The sequence below is a fragment of the Limulus polyphemus genome, unplaced genomic scaffold, assembly GCF_000517525.1.
Source record: "Limulus polyphemus unplaced genomic scaffold, Limulus_polyphemus-2.1.2 Scaffold348, whole genome shotgun sequence".
Lineage (NCBI taxonomy): Eukaryota > Metazoa > Arthropoda > Merostomata > Xiphosura > Limulidae > Limulus > Limulus polyphemus.
This window is the reverse complement of record NW_013665958.1, coordinates 200,452-216,993: the sequence shown is the minus strand read 5'-3', so window position 1 is coordinate 216,993 and position 16,542 is coordinate 200,452. Positions and strand designations below refer to the sequence as shown.

At 33.1% G+C, this 16,542-nt stretch overlaps 1 protein-coding gene across 1 annotated transcript in view; it reads left to right on the top strand.

The window, feature by feature from the left end:
• Positions 1-6,101: 6,101 nt before the first annotated feature.
• LOC106457578 (homeobox protein caupolican-like) overlaps positions 6,102-16,542 on the top strand; it is a 29,471-nt gene continuing 19,030 nt past the window's right edge. Inside the window, exons 1-2 of the mRNA XM_013917016.2 lie at positions 6,102-6,782; positions 10,113-10,397. Of these exons, the coding sequence (XP_013772470.2) occupies positions 6,726-6,782; positions 10,113-10,397 (342 nt within the window). The 5' untranslated portion in view covers positions 6,102-6,725. The remainder of the gene's footprint in view (positions 6,783-10,112; positions 10,398-16,542) is intronic.

Here is a 16,542-nt window from a genome sequence, read left to right as displayed (position 1 = left end):
AACGAACTCCACGAAGCGAAAGGAGGATCTACTAGATATTATTTAAATTATAAATATATCAATTCATGTGAATATGACTGAAAAATTTAATTTTTTCTGAAAAGGTGGTGTCTATTTACTTGTGACCACGCTGTGTATATCCTTTTGCAGTAGTTGATATGTATAATTATATTATTTTGCAAAGGAGAAACTGAATAAAACAAAATTGACGTGGGAAAAATGACCAGCGCTTAGGAAATAGACTAACATACTAAACCTGGTTTACTACTTCCTAATCAATCATTCGTTTCCTGATAATACGAATTTGATATTATTTTCACTAAGTGTTAGTAAAATATGCTGTGTTATTTCGCTGTTCGGCAATGACAAATTGTTGTTATACTTCTTTGCCGCTCGACATCGTTACATTTCTTACGTCAGTAATTATTCAAGATGAGTTTGCTCCACATATGCCAAGTACGTTTGATTCTTCATCAGAGTTAGTTAAGGAAAATGCGATGAAATACAAAATAAAAAGTTGAATAGCTATATTTCTATAACTTTAAAGAAGGTTGTACATAATTATGTAATTTTACAAAATTACAATAATGATTTTACATGACAATTGAAATATATATATTTTATTTCCCAATACAAGGCATTATTTAGAGGTTCATTCTATGTGCCAAAATTTTACTTACGTGAGGATGTCATTGTCTATGAATTATAAACTTTCTAATTGAGTGCTTACACTAAGGAGTCTGCGAGGAGCTGTGAAATAACTCACCACACTGCACACATTGAGGGCCGAACACTATATCATGAAAGCATATTAAACATGAACAAACGAACTGTTTGAAATGGCAGCTCCATCTCTACTGAACATTATATTTATTATAATTTCATAGCACAGCTACAATGGACTTGTCATTAAAATAAAATCCCCCAGTGGGTCAGCGGTAAGTTCACGGATTTTCAACGTTAAAATTCGCGGTTCCATTCCCCTAGGTGGACAGATCGCAGCTAGACCGTTGTGTAGCATTGCGCTAAAAAACAAACAAATTAAAAGTAAGCTTGTGCTTGGAACTTAGATAATTTCAAATTAAAATAAGAATAGTATAATTCAACTGTTTTATTTAATGTGTAATAAAACTTTCAGCTTCTTCAGGTGAATAAAATTTAACACAACGTTTTCAAACGCACTTACAAACCACCGCTAGAGACTAGGGAAAGTATCTCGCTATTATCTGTTTAGCATTACTAAAATATAATATAACTGCAAATCAAAACACATAATTACTGCGTTAAGATTGCGTGAATACCTTGTGACGATAGGCAAATAAAATATTTACGTCACGCATTTTTTTAACTTTCAGAAAAGTAGTAGTCGTTATCCTACACTTAAATCTTATCTATAAACTTTTATAACTGAAAATCTTATGCTTATTAATTATCGTGCAAAATAGTGTTTCCAAATTTACCACATACAGTAATAAATAATCGATGTTGCATAATATTTTATCAAGATCGTTTTACAAATTGATACTTAAAGGATAAAAACTTATTTTTACACAGCTAATTTTCTTGGGAGTTTATTTTTTCAATCGTTATTAAGTTAGTTTAACAAACTCTACCAGGCGAGTTGTCTATTCTTTTTTTTTTTCCAAAAGAAACACAACTAAATACTTTCTTCACTCACCAACTTAGTTAAAGTAGAACCTTATACAAAACTCGCTCTGTTTTTTAATTATAGTACAATCTAAATAATTTCAAAAGTCAAAAGAGTGTATTCTATTAGAGCATGAAACCCACGTTGTCCTTGTAGTAGAACTCCGAATTTCGAAGCTGGCGAGCCTGGTTCGAAACCGAGTGATACCACAAAATATTTCCTGCACTTTAAACTGTAGGTGTGTATTATAAGGATGACAGTCAATTCATTAGAATGGATGGTGGGTGGTAGGGTACTGTTGACTGCAGATAGCCACGGTAGCTTTGCCATAAATACAAAACACAAATTCACTTGTTAGAACTGACACTTTATGCTCACGTGGGATAAGCGGCTATGTCAAAGATTTCTAGAGTTTAGGCACAGCTGTCCCTAAGTCGAAATACTGAGCGCAAGCAAGACAGCCAGTCACCAGATCTATTAATAACTGAATTCACTATCACATTCATATATCGCCCATAGCTGAAAGAGCGTGTTTAGCTACATCAGGTCTCGAACCCCATAACTTTCGATAAGCAGCCAAACACGCTAATTACTAGGCCACACCTAGCTCCTACTTGCTGTACATTGTTAAGACACTTGCTCAATGTTAAGACACTCTAATTTATTAAAAACTCGCATAAAATAGTAATGACTACCAAACGATGAAGTATCTGATATTTAGTATTCTCAGTTCTGGGAAGCAAAAATTCTTCTAGTTATCAGATATACTAGACAACTTTTTTTTTTAGTTTACAGAGAGGTAAAAAGATAGCACCTAAACACTATCAAAATATTGCTAAAAGAGCCCTTTCATCCTTCATAACCCAAAAGACATTCTAAATTTCAGAAAATTGTGGAAAAAATAAAATTTTCATCAAACATCCAACTAATTTGGAAGATTTTTTTTCATATGAAACACTCAAAGAATTTCTTGGTCTGTTTTGAATTTCGCGCAAAGCTACTCTAGCCGTCCCAAAATTAGCAGGGAAGGCAACTAGTCAACACCACTTACTGACAACTCTTGGGCTACTCTTTTTACCAACGAATAGTGGAATTGACCATCACATTACAATGCCCCACGAATGAAAGGGCGAACGGTGTGATGATTCGAACCCGCGGCCCTCAGATTGCGAGTTGAGCGCCCTAACCACCAGGACATTTAGAATTTCTTTCTGAAATGATTCCAATTTACGTTTAAAATGTGATTAAACAAATATAATTTGTTGTTTACTTATATGGAATTTAAAAGGTCTAGCCTTCAAAGGTTGCGTGTAAATACCATTAAGCCTTAGCGATAAGTCTGATATCTTATAACGCTAAAAGTAGGGTTTCGATACCGGCGGTGAGAAGAGCACAGATAGCTAGCTTATTGTGAATCTTTGCGCTTAACAACAAACAAACAAATTAAGCATTAGCATTTTATTATGTTAGTTCTGAATGAACTTTTCATTACATGATAAATAGTTTCTGTGATGAATGTAGATAGTTTGTCAGTTCAAAATTAGAGACAGTTAGTCTATATAACCTTTCAGTTACTGGGCGTGAACATCAGAAAATTAACACCTTATACGTTTAGATTTTGGCTAATATTAGAAGTAACTTCTCTGTAATTTAATACTGCATTTCATTTGAGAATAAATTATAGTATTTCTGTTATAACTTTTAACTGACAGACTAGAGGCAAAGCAATTAGTCAAAACTCCCCATCGCTACCTCTTAGGTTACTGTTGCCTGACCGAATAGTGGGATTTGACCGACATCCCAAAGTGCGGAGAGTAGGATTTTTTGATGTTGTTGTTGTTATTGCTGTAATGGGATATTACCGATATATCTTCAAATTCATAGTTCGCACGGACAAACGAACAAGGAGTGATGTAAAATAGCAGATTGCGTCATGAATTTCAGCTGGAAAGCTTTTAAAGTACGACTTGAAGCGCCGCATTTTGGAATTATACTGTAGTATTTCAATTTATTACAGAATATTTATACACAGTTGCAAAATTCATCTGATTTCCACTTCTATATTTTTTAGTCAGAGACTTAATGATTCGCTAAACAAAAACGTGTATAATGATTTATAGGTAGATAAAACATAAATAATTATTATTGAGCATGTCTATGTAAATTTTATTTCAGACATGTTTACAATATTTACAACATTAATACTTCGTATACGTGTTAATTATTTTCTATTTTGTAACATTTTTCTGCATTGAAATAAATTATTTTACATGAAATGCTAGCATTTATTTCCATGTAAAAATATTCCGTCATGTGGCGCCATCTATTACAATATCATGATGGAGTTTTTAGAAACGCCAAGAGAGGTCGCTATGATCTTTAGTATGGTTACGATACTAAATATTTATATAATGAAAGAACACGCTGTGATCAAAATCCAACTAGATATTATAAGTAGTAAAATCATTTTGTTTTGTTTTTATTTGAATTTACAACAAAAAGTAAACCTTCTTTAGATTTCAGATAAGGATATGATTCCTAGCACATATTGATTTCCTTATTTTATTTATAAAAGCTATTATGTATATATATATAATATATAGATTTGCTGAAACATGAAACATAGTCTTAATTAAGAAAAACAAATAGTACAGCTGATAAAGTGAATGAATTTAGAGAGTTATCCTGAAAACCTGGCAATTTAGTTTGTTCGTATAGTGTTTCTATAGCTAAGGCTAAAATGAAAATTAAAAACACAATGGAAAAGATTTTTCCTTTCCTCACTGATTATCATTCTGTTAAACTTTTTAACTTATTGAATTAAACGCGATTTTTTCCATTCGCCTGACTGGACTCTCTCTCAAGTGTATCATTTACGACATGAAATACGACATAGTGAAGCTAAAGCTTTTTGATATTTCATTCAGTTTCACAGATTTTTAGCCACAGAACTGACGATGTAACTTTGATCAGAGTTTAAAAAGCGCTGAAAACCACAGTGCCTTAAATTGGTTTCTGCGTTCATAAATCTCCACTAGGTGTTAGTTTTGTGTTGTTATTGATTTTATTAGGCTTGCTTGGAACAAAATAGTGAAGCATTTTTCGCAATGTATCTGAAAAGAAAAATGATAAATTCATAATATCAAATTCAGGCTTAATGATTAGAAATTCTTGGTGTTGATAGGTTCTGATTAGTGTTGAACAATATATATATATATATATATACTGACACAAGAAAGTAAGATAGGCCGGCAGTCTTGTGGATATATTATGTTCAATATCAACCATTCTATATTATGTCACACTAAACCAATTGCATTAGCAGAAATATTGTTGCATGGCAGACATTTTATGCATAAAACCCATGAAAATGTATATAGAAGCACAATACCAGCTAACTCAAGAATATGTACATGTTATTACAACCTCACATGTATAACCGTGTAAGAAAACAATATCTGTTCTTGTATGGATATATTTTGAAGAATTTATATTATAGAAAAAATACAAGTGTTAGTCGTACATCATCTGTGTAATTGGTGTATTTATTAGTTGTAATTATACGTGTTTGAGAAAAAGAAGCTGACAACATATTTTTGGTGTTGTTATTATCAACTTATAAGTACAGAAAAAAAATCGAAATTTTGTTCTTCAAAATGTAATATGTCTCTGTGTTTTTAAGAGTTCAACATAATAACGGTTTGTTGGTTTTACGAACTTAAAATGCTATTACGAATAAACTTGCAGTTAAAATTAATGATATTCTGATCAGTTTTTAACCAGTTATATAACAGATGTTAGACGCAATTTAATCGTTTGTATTGAACTGCATCACAAGACAATTATAAGTTTGTTGTAAAAATGCTCTTAAAATATCTCTGGAAAGTTGTCACCCTTCTGCGGCTTAGCGCTAAGTTTGAAGGCTAAGTAACTAAAACTCGGGGTGTGATCCCTTTGATGGGCACAACGGAGATAGCTCCTTGTGTAATTTTGTACTTAACAAACAATTCCGAGAAAACGGTGTTTATAAAAAATATATATATATATATATGGTTTTATTTTACGTGTTGTTTTTACAATGTACTTAGAATAAGTAGTCGAACTTGTAAGGGAAATACCCTTTCTAAACATCAGTGATTCTGTATTAAGACTAACCACCTACTCAGTTTTCCTAACACCACTCTTGATGCACTTTCAGATCAGTTTTAACATCAACATGGCAATATAAGCACAGAGCGAGCCAGATGCTAAACACACATGCTAATTTGTCACAACCAACCGCTTATGATTTACTCGAGTGGGCGGAGTCATAAAAGTTGTGATTTGGCAGCGTCAACTCATTTGCTGCTCTTCCCTCCATCACTCAAACTTCGCTAGTGTTCTTAATACGTAAAGATTTTATGATTGGCTCAGACAAGCTTCATCTCGCACCCATCCCACTCCCCCTTTCTGCTTCCTTTCTCATGAGAAACGGGGAGTGTGGATCCCTAGAACGTGTAACTACAAGATAGGTTGGCCATTCAGACGGGTGCCCGACGACCTTACTGTGTCTTTCCCGAAGTAGAACGGACATTGTGGTCGAAGTACCATCAGACGTGTAAGACAAGTCATCCAGGCCGACCTGTGCATGTGTACTACCATGTTCAAACTCTTGTCAGGGCGCCAGTGACTGATCTACCGCGCGAGCACGCAGCGTTGAATTCATGTGTATGTGTCTTAACACTCTCGTCCCTCTTTAGTTCGAACAGATAAACACTAAGCAACTAAACAACGTTTAACCACCAAACTAGCACGTAAACATCTGTACGCTTTTCTGCGTCACTCGCTGTTCGATTAGAAACGGGTAGCTTTTCGAGCTGTGGTGATCCAGGTTGTGAATTGCTTTGCCTGGACGTAAGAAATATAAGTTGATGTTCAACAAAAAAAACTTGGAGAAATTTCTGCTCTGTCTACGACAAAATGTCTTTGTTTTGAACTACTGAATTTGAGAAGGACAAGTGTTTCGAATTTTACGCGGTTTTCTTCACATACAATTATCACACAGAGGACTTTTTGGGAAAAGTTATACAAGCGAATAATGTCATGTCTTCAGTTTGGTTATAATTCTGGGCCACCTACTGCTAACAGTACCCAAGTAAGTGTTTATTTTGCTCATTTTTCTGTTTACTTTATAACTTATTTTCAATATCTATATGTACCTAGAGAATAGAGGGAAAAAACAAAGAGAATTGTACGTTTCACAAATACTTTATTACTTTGTGTGTCTTTGTTGTTGTTTTTTTTCCAATTCTTTAATTATGGTGTTTCACCAAGTACCGACGGTTTCAAGCATCAATTATATCTATCTATCTATCAATTTATAAATAGAGAGACAAAAACATTGAGTTTATTATTTCTATATTAACTCCAAATCACTAATCACAGAATACTTAATCATTTCTATATACATTTTCTAAGATATTCTCGCAATTAGTATTGGATATTTTGCACAAAAATATTTTAAAATCGTTTGTTAAGCCTAAATTATTTGCTTTGTAATCAACAATTTGAGTCATGCAAATAGTTAAATCATTTTTGTTTAAATTAAAGTCACGAATACTTAAAAATATTTATATTTAGTTCTATATAAAAAAAAATATTGTTTTATACTGATCGAAACATCAGATTTTGTTTTATTTTCCTATACTTTTGCATAATTTTACAGTAATTCCTGATCATATTAATACTTCAAAGATAAGGCAGTCTAAAGCCCATGCACTATAGTATTTCAGAGGTTATGCGTGTATAACGTTAACATTTCATAATTTGAAAAAGAAAAAAAAAAAAGAGTTGTACGCAACATTGCTATTGCCTTTGTTTAATATATCAAGTATATTCGCCTCTATTCTACCCAAGAAAATGTGTTAACATATTAATCCCAAAAAGTCTTGGCTTTTTTTACTTTTACCGTTAGTTGTGAACGTTCCAAATTCTTGAATAGCATGCGTTAAAGTGACATTTTTTGCAAGCCCCCTATTGTGTATTTATACATTTACTTTTATGGCAAAGCTACTAAAACTATTTACCGCTTTCCGTACTAACCATCTTCCACAGAGTGTGAATGTCATATTATAACGCACCTAGAGTGTTCCACAGAGAGTGAATGTCATTATTATAACGCACCTAGAGTGTTCCACAGAGAGTGAATGTCATTATTATAACGCACCTACAGTGCAGGGAATATTTTGTGGTATTGCAAAGTTTCCAACCCGGCCTGCCAGCTCTGAAAAGACAGAGCTCTACCACAGGGTCAACTCGCGCCCGTTTTCCGGTGTATTGAAACTATGTTTAAGTTATCACTTCTCTGTGAAGTTAGATCTTTGAATCTCTCTACTACTTATTACTGTTTGTGTCTACAGTTTAGGCATTTAGTGATTAGAACGTACGATTGTTCCAACATAATCTGCGTACAAGGTTACTGTTACAAATACATGTTTACCACAAACGAGAACTATAAATGTGTTTTCTGAAACGTTCGTAATGGTGTGTGCACAAGAAGGTGTTAAGCTTGTGGTTCCATTTGTCATGTGGTCTATCTGAATACCTTGGGCACAAATACAAATCTACAGACAAAAGAACTTTGAGAGGTTTAGTCACAGGGTGTTACTGTTGATGATGTCCACATGGTAGAAGCTGACTGACACCTGCTCCTTTACAATGTTGACCGTGTAGTAGCTGCTAATATTGATTGGAGGTTTGTGTCCACTTTAGTAGGTCATGTAATCAAGAAAGTTCATTGACCTCTTAAAAAACGCAGCACTTTTAACGTTTAACAACTTACAGGTGCCCAAAACAAACAAACAAACAATCTCAAGAACTTGTTAGTAAGTCGAATCCTGTTTTGTTTGTTTTTACAAAATAGTTTATATAGATTATACGCATTAACTTAAATCTATATATCAATGTTAAGCAGCTTTCAGATTCTGTTTGGAAAATAGTTTAGTAAGCATTGGACAAGCTTCTAGAGAATGTCTCCTAATCTGACAATACGTCTGAAAACAATACTTTATTCTATAAGTAATAATAATAAGGATTATATGATCAGGGACTTCAAATGGTTATGAGAGTTACACTTAGGCTGTGAATTAGAATTCTGCCTAGGTTCTAATTAATTATAAAGGTTTGAACACTACAGCCATAAATTTATGAAGAAAAAATTACCTGATGTTCGGAACCATTCCTATTCTTGGATAGCAATAACTTGTTTTTTTATAGATATTCATCTTTAGAAATATTCGTTATATTGGATGGTGTTTACCAGATTCTGAAACGTAGGTTAAGCTGTGCTTCTTTTTTACTGTTAATAGGTAAGGAGAGGTTAAAAAACTATAAAAACCAGAGAATTGCAGACAAATAATAAAGATGTTTGTGTTCCAGTTATTTATTATCATTTACATGTCAACACAATCAAACAAAGTGTTTGTTCTAGTGGTGTTTTAATTTCAAAATTCATTTTGAGGTTAAACAGGTATTAATTACACTCATTTACAGCAAATAGAGTACCTTTACTTTCTGTGGTATAATTACACTCGATTACAGCACGTAGACTATCCTTCATTTCTGTGGTATTAATTATGGTAAAAATATTCGAGTGAGTAGCATGCCCGATTTTAGCACTGGCCCAACTCAATTGGAAAATATATGAAAAATACGACAAGTCCTCTTAGAATGACACATGTAGCTGGTTTTATATAACTTGATTTTTAAACGGTAGCCAATGTCGTCCAACTTATGTTGTATTCTTCTCTAAACGTAAATGTTTCAGAAGATCCTGCTATTCATTTAACTTTTTATCAATGAAATATACAAGATTATCTGATGTAACCACATGTGTGAGACTTATACATTCTTTTCAATTAGAAATGAAATTAACGATAACCATAAACTTCGCTTTCGAAAGAAAATTGCACTTAGGTTGGTGATATGTGGGGTGATTTATATTATAAATGAGTAAATTCTTTATTCAAAAGTGGCGACTCTTTTACTTGAAGTTGGTACTAAATTAGAAATAACGAACACACTCGTAAAGATGTGCTGCCACACTACATAGCATTCTTACTTTTGTTATTTATTTTAATGACGCCTTACCCGAAGAAAGTACCAATCTGTAAGTCTCCAAGCCTTTAAAGAGAGAGTTAAAAGTTATAACATTTTTTCATCATATTTTTACTTCATTTTAGATGCTTCTGTTTCGTAGTTAGCAGATGGTGGTCGTAAAATATATTTCTTTGTTTTTGTAGTTTTGAGATATAAAAAAAAAGGTCATTGTGAAATAAACTCGATTTAAATATAAAGATTCCAAAACACTCTCAATCATTCCTATCCTCTTTTATCTTATCGCTTCTAGTGATGACGTGACAACAGCTTCTCCAAGTGAAATGTTTGGTATGAAACAGTTATTATGATTCTATTGTTTTTGTAACAGCTGCTAATGCCGGGACAACATGCAAGTGGTCACCATCACTCATCTCAGGCGGCAGGCCAGCCCTGCTGTGAATCCGGGCGTCCCGTCCTTACCGATCCGCTAACAGGACAGACTCTGTGCTCATGCCAATATGACGCCCAACTCCTCAGTTATCAGCGGCTAGCAGCAACAGGGTTGCCGCTAAATATTTACGGGACTGCCGCAGCAGCTGCAGCCGTGGCTTATGGTGGGGACCAGCCTGTTCTCTCTTTAACTCCTGAGCAAGCAGCTTTATATGCACCAACAGTAAGTTCAATGGATCATTTTATAATCTTATATTCACAAGATAATAAACTAATAAGTTTTGTAATGATTTTATATAACATATTATTTTGTATTTCGTGTGTATATGTACGATACATTAATGTCTGTAAACTCTAAGATATTAAAGTTGATCCGGTGTTTAGTTTAAATGTAACATTCTTATTTATTATTTGTTCTTTTGTGCTGGACGACGTATATAAAACGACGTATTCCAGGATTATTCGGTGACTTTTGAACATGTGCTGTTAAGATTCATTTTATTTACTTGTACAAAGAAAGCATTACAAGAAGATGTCTAACAGTAAAGTTCTGATTATCAGCCTTGAATGTTTGCAAACAGGAGAATAGGAAAGGATTAGAAGCGTAAGCAAATGTTAATCAATTAAAATAACTTGGCGAAGCGAGCTCATGTAAAGTTTGCCATTCCGTGACTGATTACGGTAATTCTGCTAGCAGCCAGTGATCAACAATGAAACAGGATTCGAGTTTGCACCATCTGTATACAAAGCGTCTCGTGACTGATAGAGTGACTCAACCAAAGAATTGGCACGCTCTTGTATGTGCTAATATCAAATACTTTTCGAGCCCATTTTTGAAACCGCTAAATTTATTTATTTCTCTTGCTTTTTTTTTTTTTCAATCTTCATTTGTTAAAAACTTAGTGACTTGTTCCGTATTTACTTAATCTATTCCAATCTACACAAGCCAGCGCGTGGTCTTTTAACATGTCTTTGAAACTGCATACATCTTGCAATTCTTGAAAATAAGTGAGATTTTGCCGCTTAGTACATGTTGGCGGCAGATTAATGATAAATATTTTCTTTATTAAACATTTAATATTCACGTACTGCAATACTGAGATATAGATCGGTTTGTCGTTTTTTTATATTTTTCTTGCAACTGTATATCATATGTGTAGTTGCGTTGAATTTTGTTCGCTGAAATAGAAGAAACGTAAAGGAAATAATTATTTAAAGTAAGTAGTTGTGAGTTAGCATGAAACACATATATATTATTATTATCCTTGTATTCTATGTTATTTACAAACAGCATAACAATGGAGGAAACTTCTGTTCATATATTCGTTTACAGTGTGAGTGATCGGTGAAACAGAACTTTCAATATATCTTACTAGTATTTAACTATACGAGTGAAATAGGTATTTAAAGAAATCGATGCCTATACGATTGTTATGATTTGCTTACACGTGACATAGCAACGCTTTCGAAGTTAGGTGTTATTAGATATTTAGTTAAAAGATGTAAGGTGTCTGTAAAATGGAAAAACATGAAATGGTTAAAGAGTAACAATATGATTTTAACCTGAATTTTGTTAAGTGAGTAATTAAATGATTTGAGGAGAAGCATGTAAAGTATATACCTGTATAAGATCCATATCTTTCAAACATTACAGTTTTACACCTATTAAATGATTTGAGGAGAATCATGTAAAGTATATACCTGTATAAGATCCATATCTTTCAAACATTACAGTTTTACATCTATTAAATGATTTGAGGAGAATCATGTAAAGTACATACCTGTATAAGATCCATATCTTTCAGCATTGCAGTTTTACACCTATTGTTTTAATTTCGATTAATGAAACGTTTTTATCGTGAAGTAATTTATTACGTCAAGAACAAAGAACACGGAATTCAGAGAGCTTTGATCTAGAATGAAATTTTCTTGCTTACACAAAACGAAGACAATAACGTGATTTTAACGTTTCGGGATTGAAAAACGGGGAATGCAAATAATTCGTACAAATCCGTAACAGCTCTAAAAGTTTAATAATTAAAATTAAGTGTAGAATAAAATAGTTATTAAATTTTACTTTAAATTTTGTGAGGAAAAACGTGAATCTATGATCGTATAACTATAGACATGTTTATAAACACAGGATTCGCCTGAGCGAAACACACCTAACAAGCTAACATATATATATATATATAATATTGTACTTTATCCCATCCAGGAACAAGTGCTCGTTTTTAAATGTTCAAACTCTAAAGTTAAACAGAAAGCGAAACTAAATTGACCAATTTGCTTCACCTGGTAGGTAGCAAAAGTCGGAGGGATAGATTAACAAGTAAATATAACTGACGTTATTCTGTTATAACCATACCTGAAGATATAGTTTTGTAAAATTTTAGTATCCTTCTGTTCCAGATCTCTGACATTGAACTTTGCGACTGCTCTGAGCAGTCAAGATTTTTAGAATGACCAGAGAAACGATACATCATCTGGCCGGAGTTAAGTAGACTGTTAGCAAGTATATAGTTGAAGCTAGTAAGAAAGTTCTAGTTTGATATGTACTACTCAAGATTTACCCATAGTAGATAAATATCTTAAACCTTAGAACAAACTCTGGCATGTAAAAAATCTTGAGAAACAGACCACATCGTCATAATTTTTAACACAGTTATGTGTGTGTGCGTATGACTGTAGATTATTCTTGTTTTTTAATATGTATATATGTATTGTTCCTTCGTTCTCATTGGCTATAATTCTTTATATATTCGTCTTAAATAATACCCTTTATTAACAAGCCAGTAACACCGGTTACTATTATTGTCAACTATTGACCAGTTTTAGAAATATCGAAAATGTTCCCAGGGGACTTATTTTTTAATTCATCAGTGTTTGTTTGAAGTTAAGCACAATGGGCTATTTGTGCTCTGCCCGGTTTCTAGCGTTGTAAGTTCACAGACATACCGCTGTACTACTGGGGGGCAATTCATCAAAGAAAAACAATAACTGATAAAAGGGATTATACATCCTTCCAGAAGTATTGGGTTCGTCATAAAATTATTTACATCTATTTTTAATTAGTTAATGTACTCTCTCTCCTTGGATTGAAATGTTACTCTCCTCTCCTCAAGGTACAATTAGCGCCATCTACCAGCCTAATTTGTACATAAATACATGAAAGAGCGTAGAAACACATTCACATTTAGGCAATAGGCATACGAATGTATTTTTGCAATAAATTCTCTTATAGGTTAAATTAGTTTAGCCTTAGATATGGTAATAGCAAGAACTATAGTTAAGGCTAGCTATTACAAAATTCATAATATTATATGTTTGACATATTGAAATATGTTCCTGATGTTAGAAAACATCTAGGTTAATAAAAATAATCAAACCCTATAACACGAGCGCTTTGTCCATCAGGGGCAAACTGTAAATGTATGATACTGTCAAATCATAGTAGTGGTTCGATTTGCAAATAAACAAACCCAACTTCCTTATCTTGATGCAAGTTCTCAGTGAAGTATGAACTTTGACAAAGCTCGCAGGTTCGCTGTCAGGGGAATTAAGATTTTAAATTTCAACAGTACTTTTGACGTACGTGGGTTAAACCGCTAGGTTAGTGACTCTTAGAACTCAAGTATAGCCGTCCATAATTTTTAACTACTAACCAGATGGGAGACGACCATCCAGTAGCAGCCGCCACTACAAAGGCTTTGTCTGATCTGTCACCTGAATAAAAGGATTGACTGACACTTTTATAACGAGCTTACAAACGAAAGTGAGAGCGTGTTCAGCGACATTACGTCTCAAACCCTGGACTCTTCGATATGCCACCTTAACTACTTAGCCATATGCAACCATCACTGTCAAATAAAATCTTAATCAATAAATGTTTACTATGTGACGAATTGAAATGAAGTTAACATTTGAGAAATCACTTATATAATCACTAAGTTTACTTATTAACAAGTAAACTTAGTAGCGCCTTGATTTGTTGTCAGGCAACACTTGGATCACGTCTGTAGAAAGGTATGAAAAATGAATAAATATTTGATGAAGTTTGTTTGTTTTGTAATTAATCACAAAGCTACACAATGGGCTATCTGTGCTGTGCCAACCACGAGCATCGAAACCCAATTTTTAGCGGTGTGGGCCCTCAAAGAGTGATTGCAGTGAAGGTGCTAATTTACATATCACTGATCATGAGGAGGATATAAATAAAAAAACAAGTGGTAGAGTGGTCGGAATACACAGAAAGGTATTTCTTCAAACATTGTAATTAATTTTTATAGTATTGTTATTGTTGACTTTATCCGTACAGAAGTAGTGTTTCATGCATATTTTAAGAATGTAAAATTACTTGTTTAGCATTGTTCATTACATTGATTGTTGTCAGTAATATGAAAATAAATGATAATATTATGAAAAACATTATTATTCTCAGTCGACTTAACAGAAATTTAAGGAATTAGGCAGCTCACGTTCCTTTCTGTTTCACACATTTAGATTGTTCTAGACGCGCGATAGAGAAAAAAAAACTGTTTTCTAAGAATACAAATAACTAAAAATAAAACAATAAGCAGCCAGGCAGTTTTCCACTCCATAATTGTTAAAAACTCGCAAACTTCCGGAGACTTTGCACTCTGGACCGTGCTGGGACTCTCAAACGGACCCCTGTCGCAGCCCGGCCTTAAATGTCCGCACCCCACCCCACACGATAAATTCTCATGATCCACGGGTGCAATTATGTAAGTCGTTCATGTATCTTCTTAAAACACTTAAAAGTAGTCATTCTTTGTTACGAATATCTCGTTAAATAAAAAATGATGTGTAATCTTTTGAAAAGTTAGCTCGAAGTTCGTGTATAAATACACGACAACGTATGTAATTGTATTCGTAAAATTCTCTGTAGATAACTATTATCAGAACATAAAATGTATTAATTTATGTGTGCTTTTTGGGTTCTAATTATTAAAGGAAAACACTCTTAGGGCTTTTTATACGACTTTTAATCAAAGTAACTGATTTTTTAAATTTTGTTTTATGTATATCAAACTCCAGTCCAATCTGATGTCAGTTTTAAATCTTGAAATCGGCTCGTCTAGTAAAAAAAAGTTTCTGGGCCTTATGCCCAAATATCGTCCTTCATCTCATCTCATCTCAACGGGATTTAGGTCTTTAGAGACCTGGCAGGGTCAAGTGCTACTTCGACCTCTTCCTCCCTCCTGAACAATTGTTAATTGTTGATTTTTTGTTTGGTTATTAGGTAAGTTGGTTGGATTTCTTTTGGTATTCTGTTGCTACTTTCATTTTCAGGGCCTTGTCCGTTTATTTTGTCTGATAATGATATTAGTTAGTATGGTTAGTGTAGTTGTGTTCTGAGAGAATTTCGTTTTTGGTATGAAATAAAGTAAAAATTGATAGTTGCGGCATACCAGAAGCAACAGATTAGTTGGCTGAAGAGTCAACCCAATAAACAAAGTTTCTTATTTCAATTCCGCCCAATATAAGATTTCACTTCTTAATTTTCTGAATGATTTGTCACCTTTAAAATTTATATAGTTATTCATCAAAGTTGCCTTACATGTTAATTTTCTTTAGATCAGGTAGGATTATTAAAAAATATATGTATGTACATTTGAATAATGATATTTCAACAATGATGTTATTTCGTAGTTTGAGACAATCTTTTTACAGTGGTTAACGTAAAATTTAGAATTGGTTGGTAAACTAGTGAATGTTCCGGAGGAGAACCTACAACATAACTTTCCTACTAATGGGAAGTAAGCATATATATAAATATAGTTTATACATCCGTGAAATATAAATTCATATTTATGTATTCAAAAGTAATGGGCACTACATTCAGTGTTTACCAAAAATGTTTGAACTTTTAAGGATTATTTTTCCCAACTGAACCAAATCTGTATATCCGACATCTGAATGAAAAATGTCAAATCGGCTATTGCACAAATATTGGGAATAAAATAAATAAAAACTTGTTATATAAAACGGAATTTACCTACGTTACATAACAGTATAAAAACAGACTTTTTTTCGAAAAGGGCAAAAAAACTTTATCAAAAATATTCAAGGTGAATTGAATAAAAAAAACAAACATTTGGTCCAAATAAGATGCATTATAGAGCATATAGTTTTTGCTAACGACATTTATACAATAAGAACATTTTATATTATAACACTTTGAAATGTGGATAGCTGTTCATAAGCAACTACAACAATGCACTAGAAACTTTATAGTATTCGATGCTCAATCTATATATAAAAAATATTAAGTTTGTTTATTTCTTTATTTTGTTCGCTATAGGAAACGAAACGGTTGAACTTACAAATTTTAAAATACCTTCATA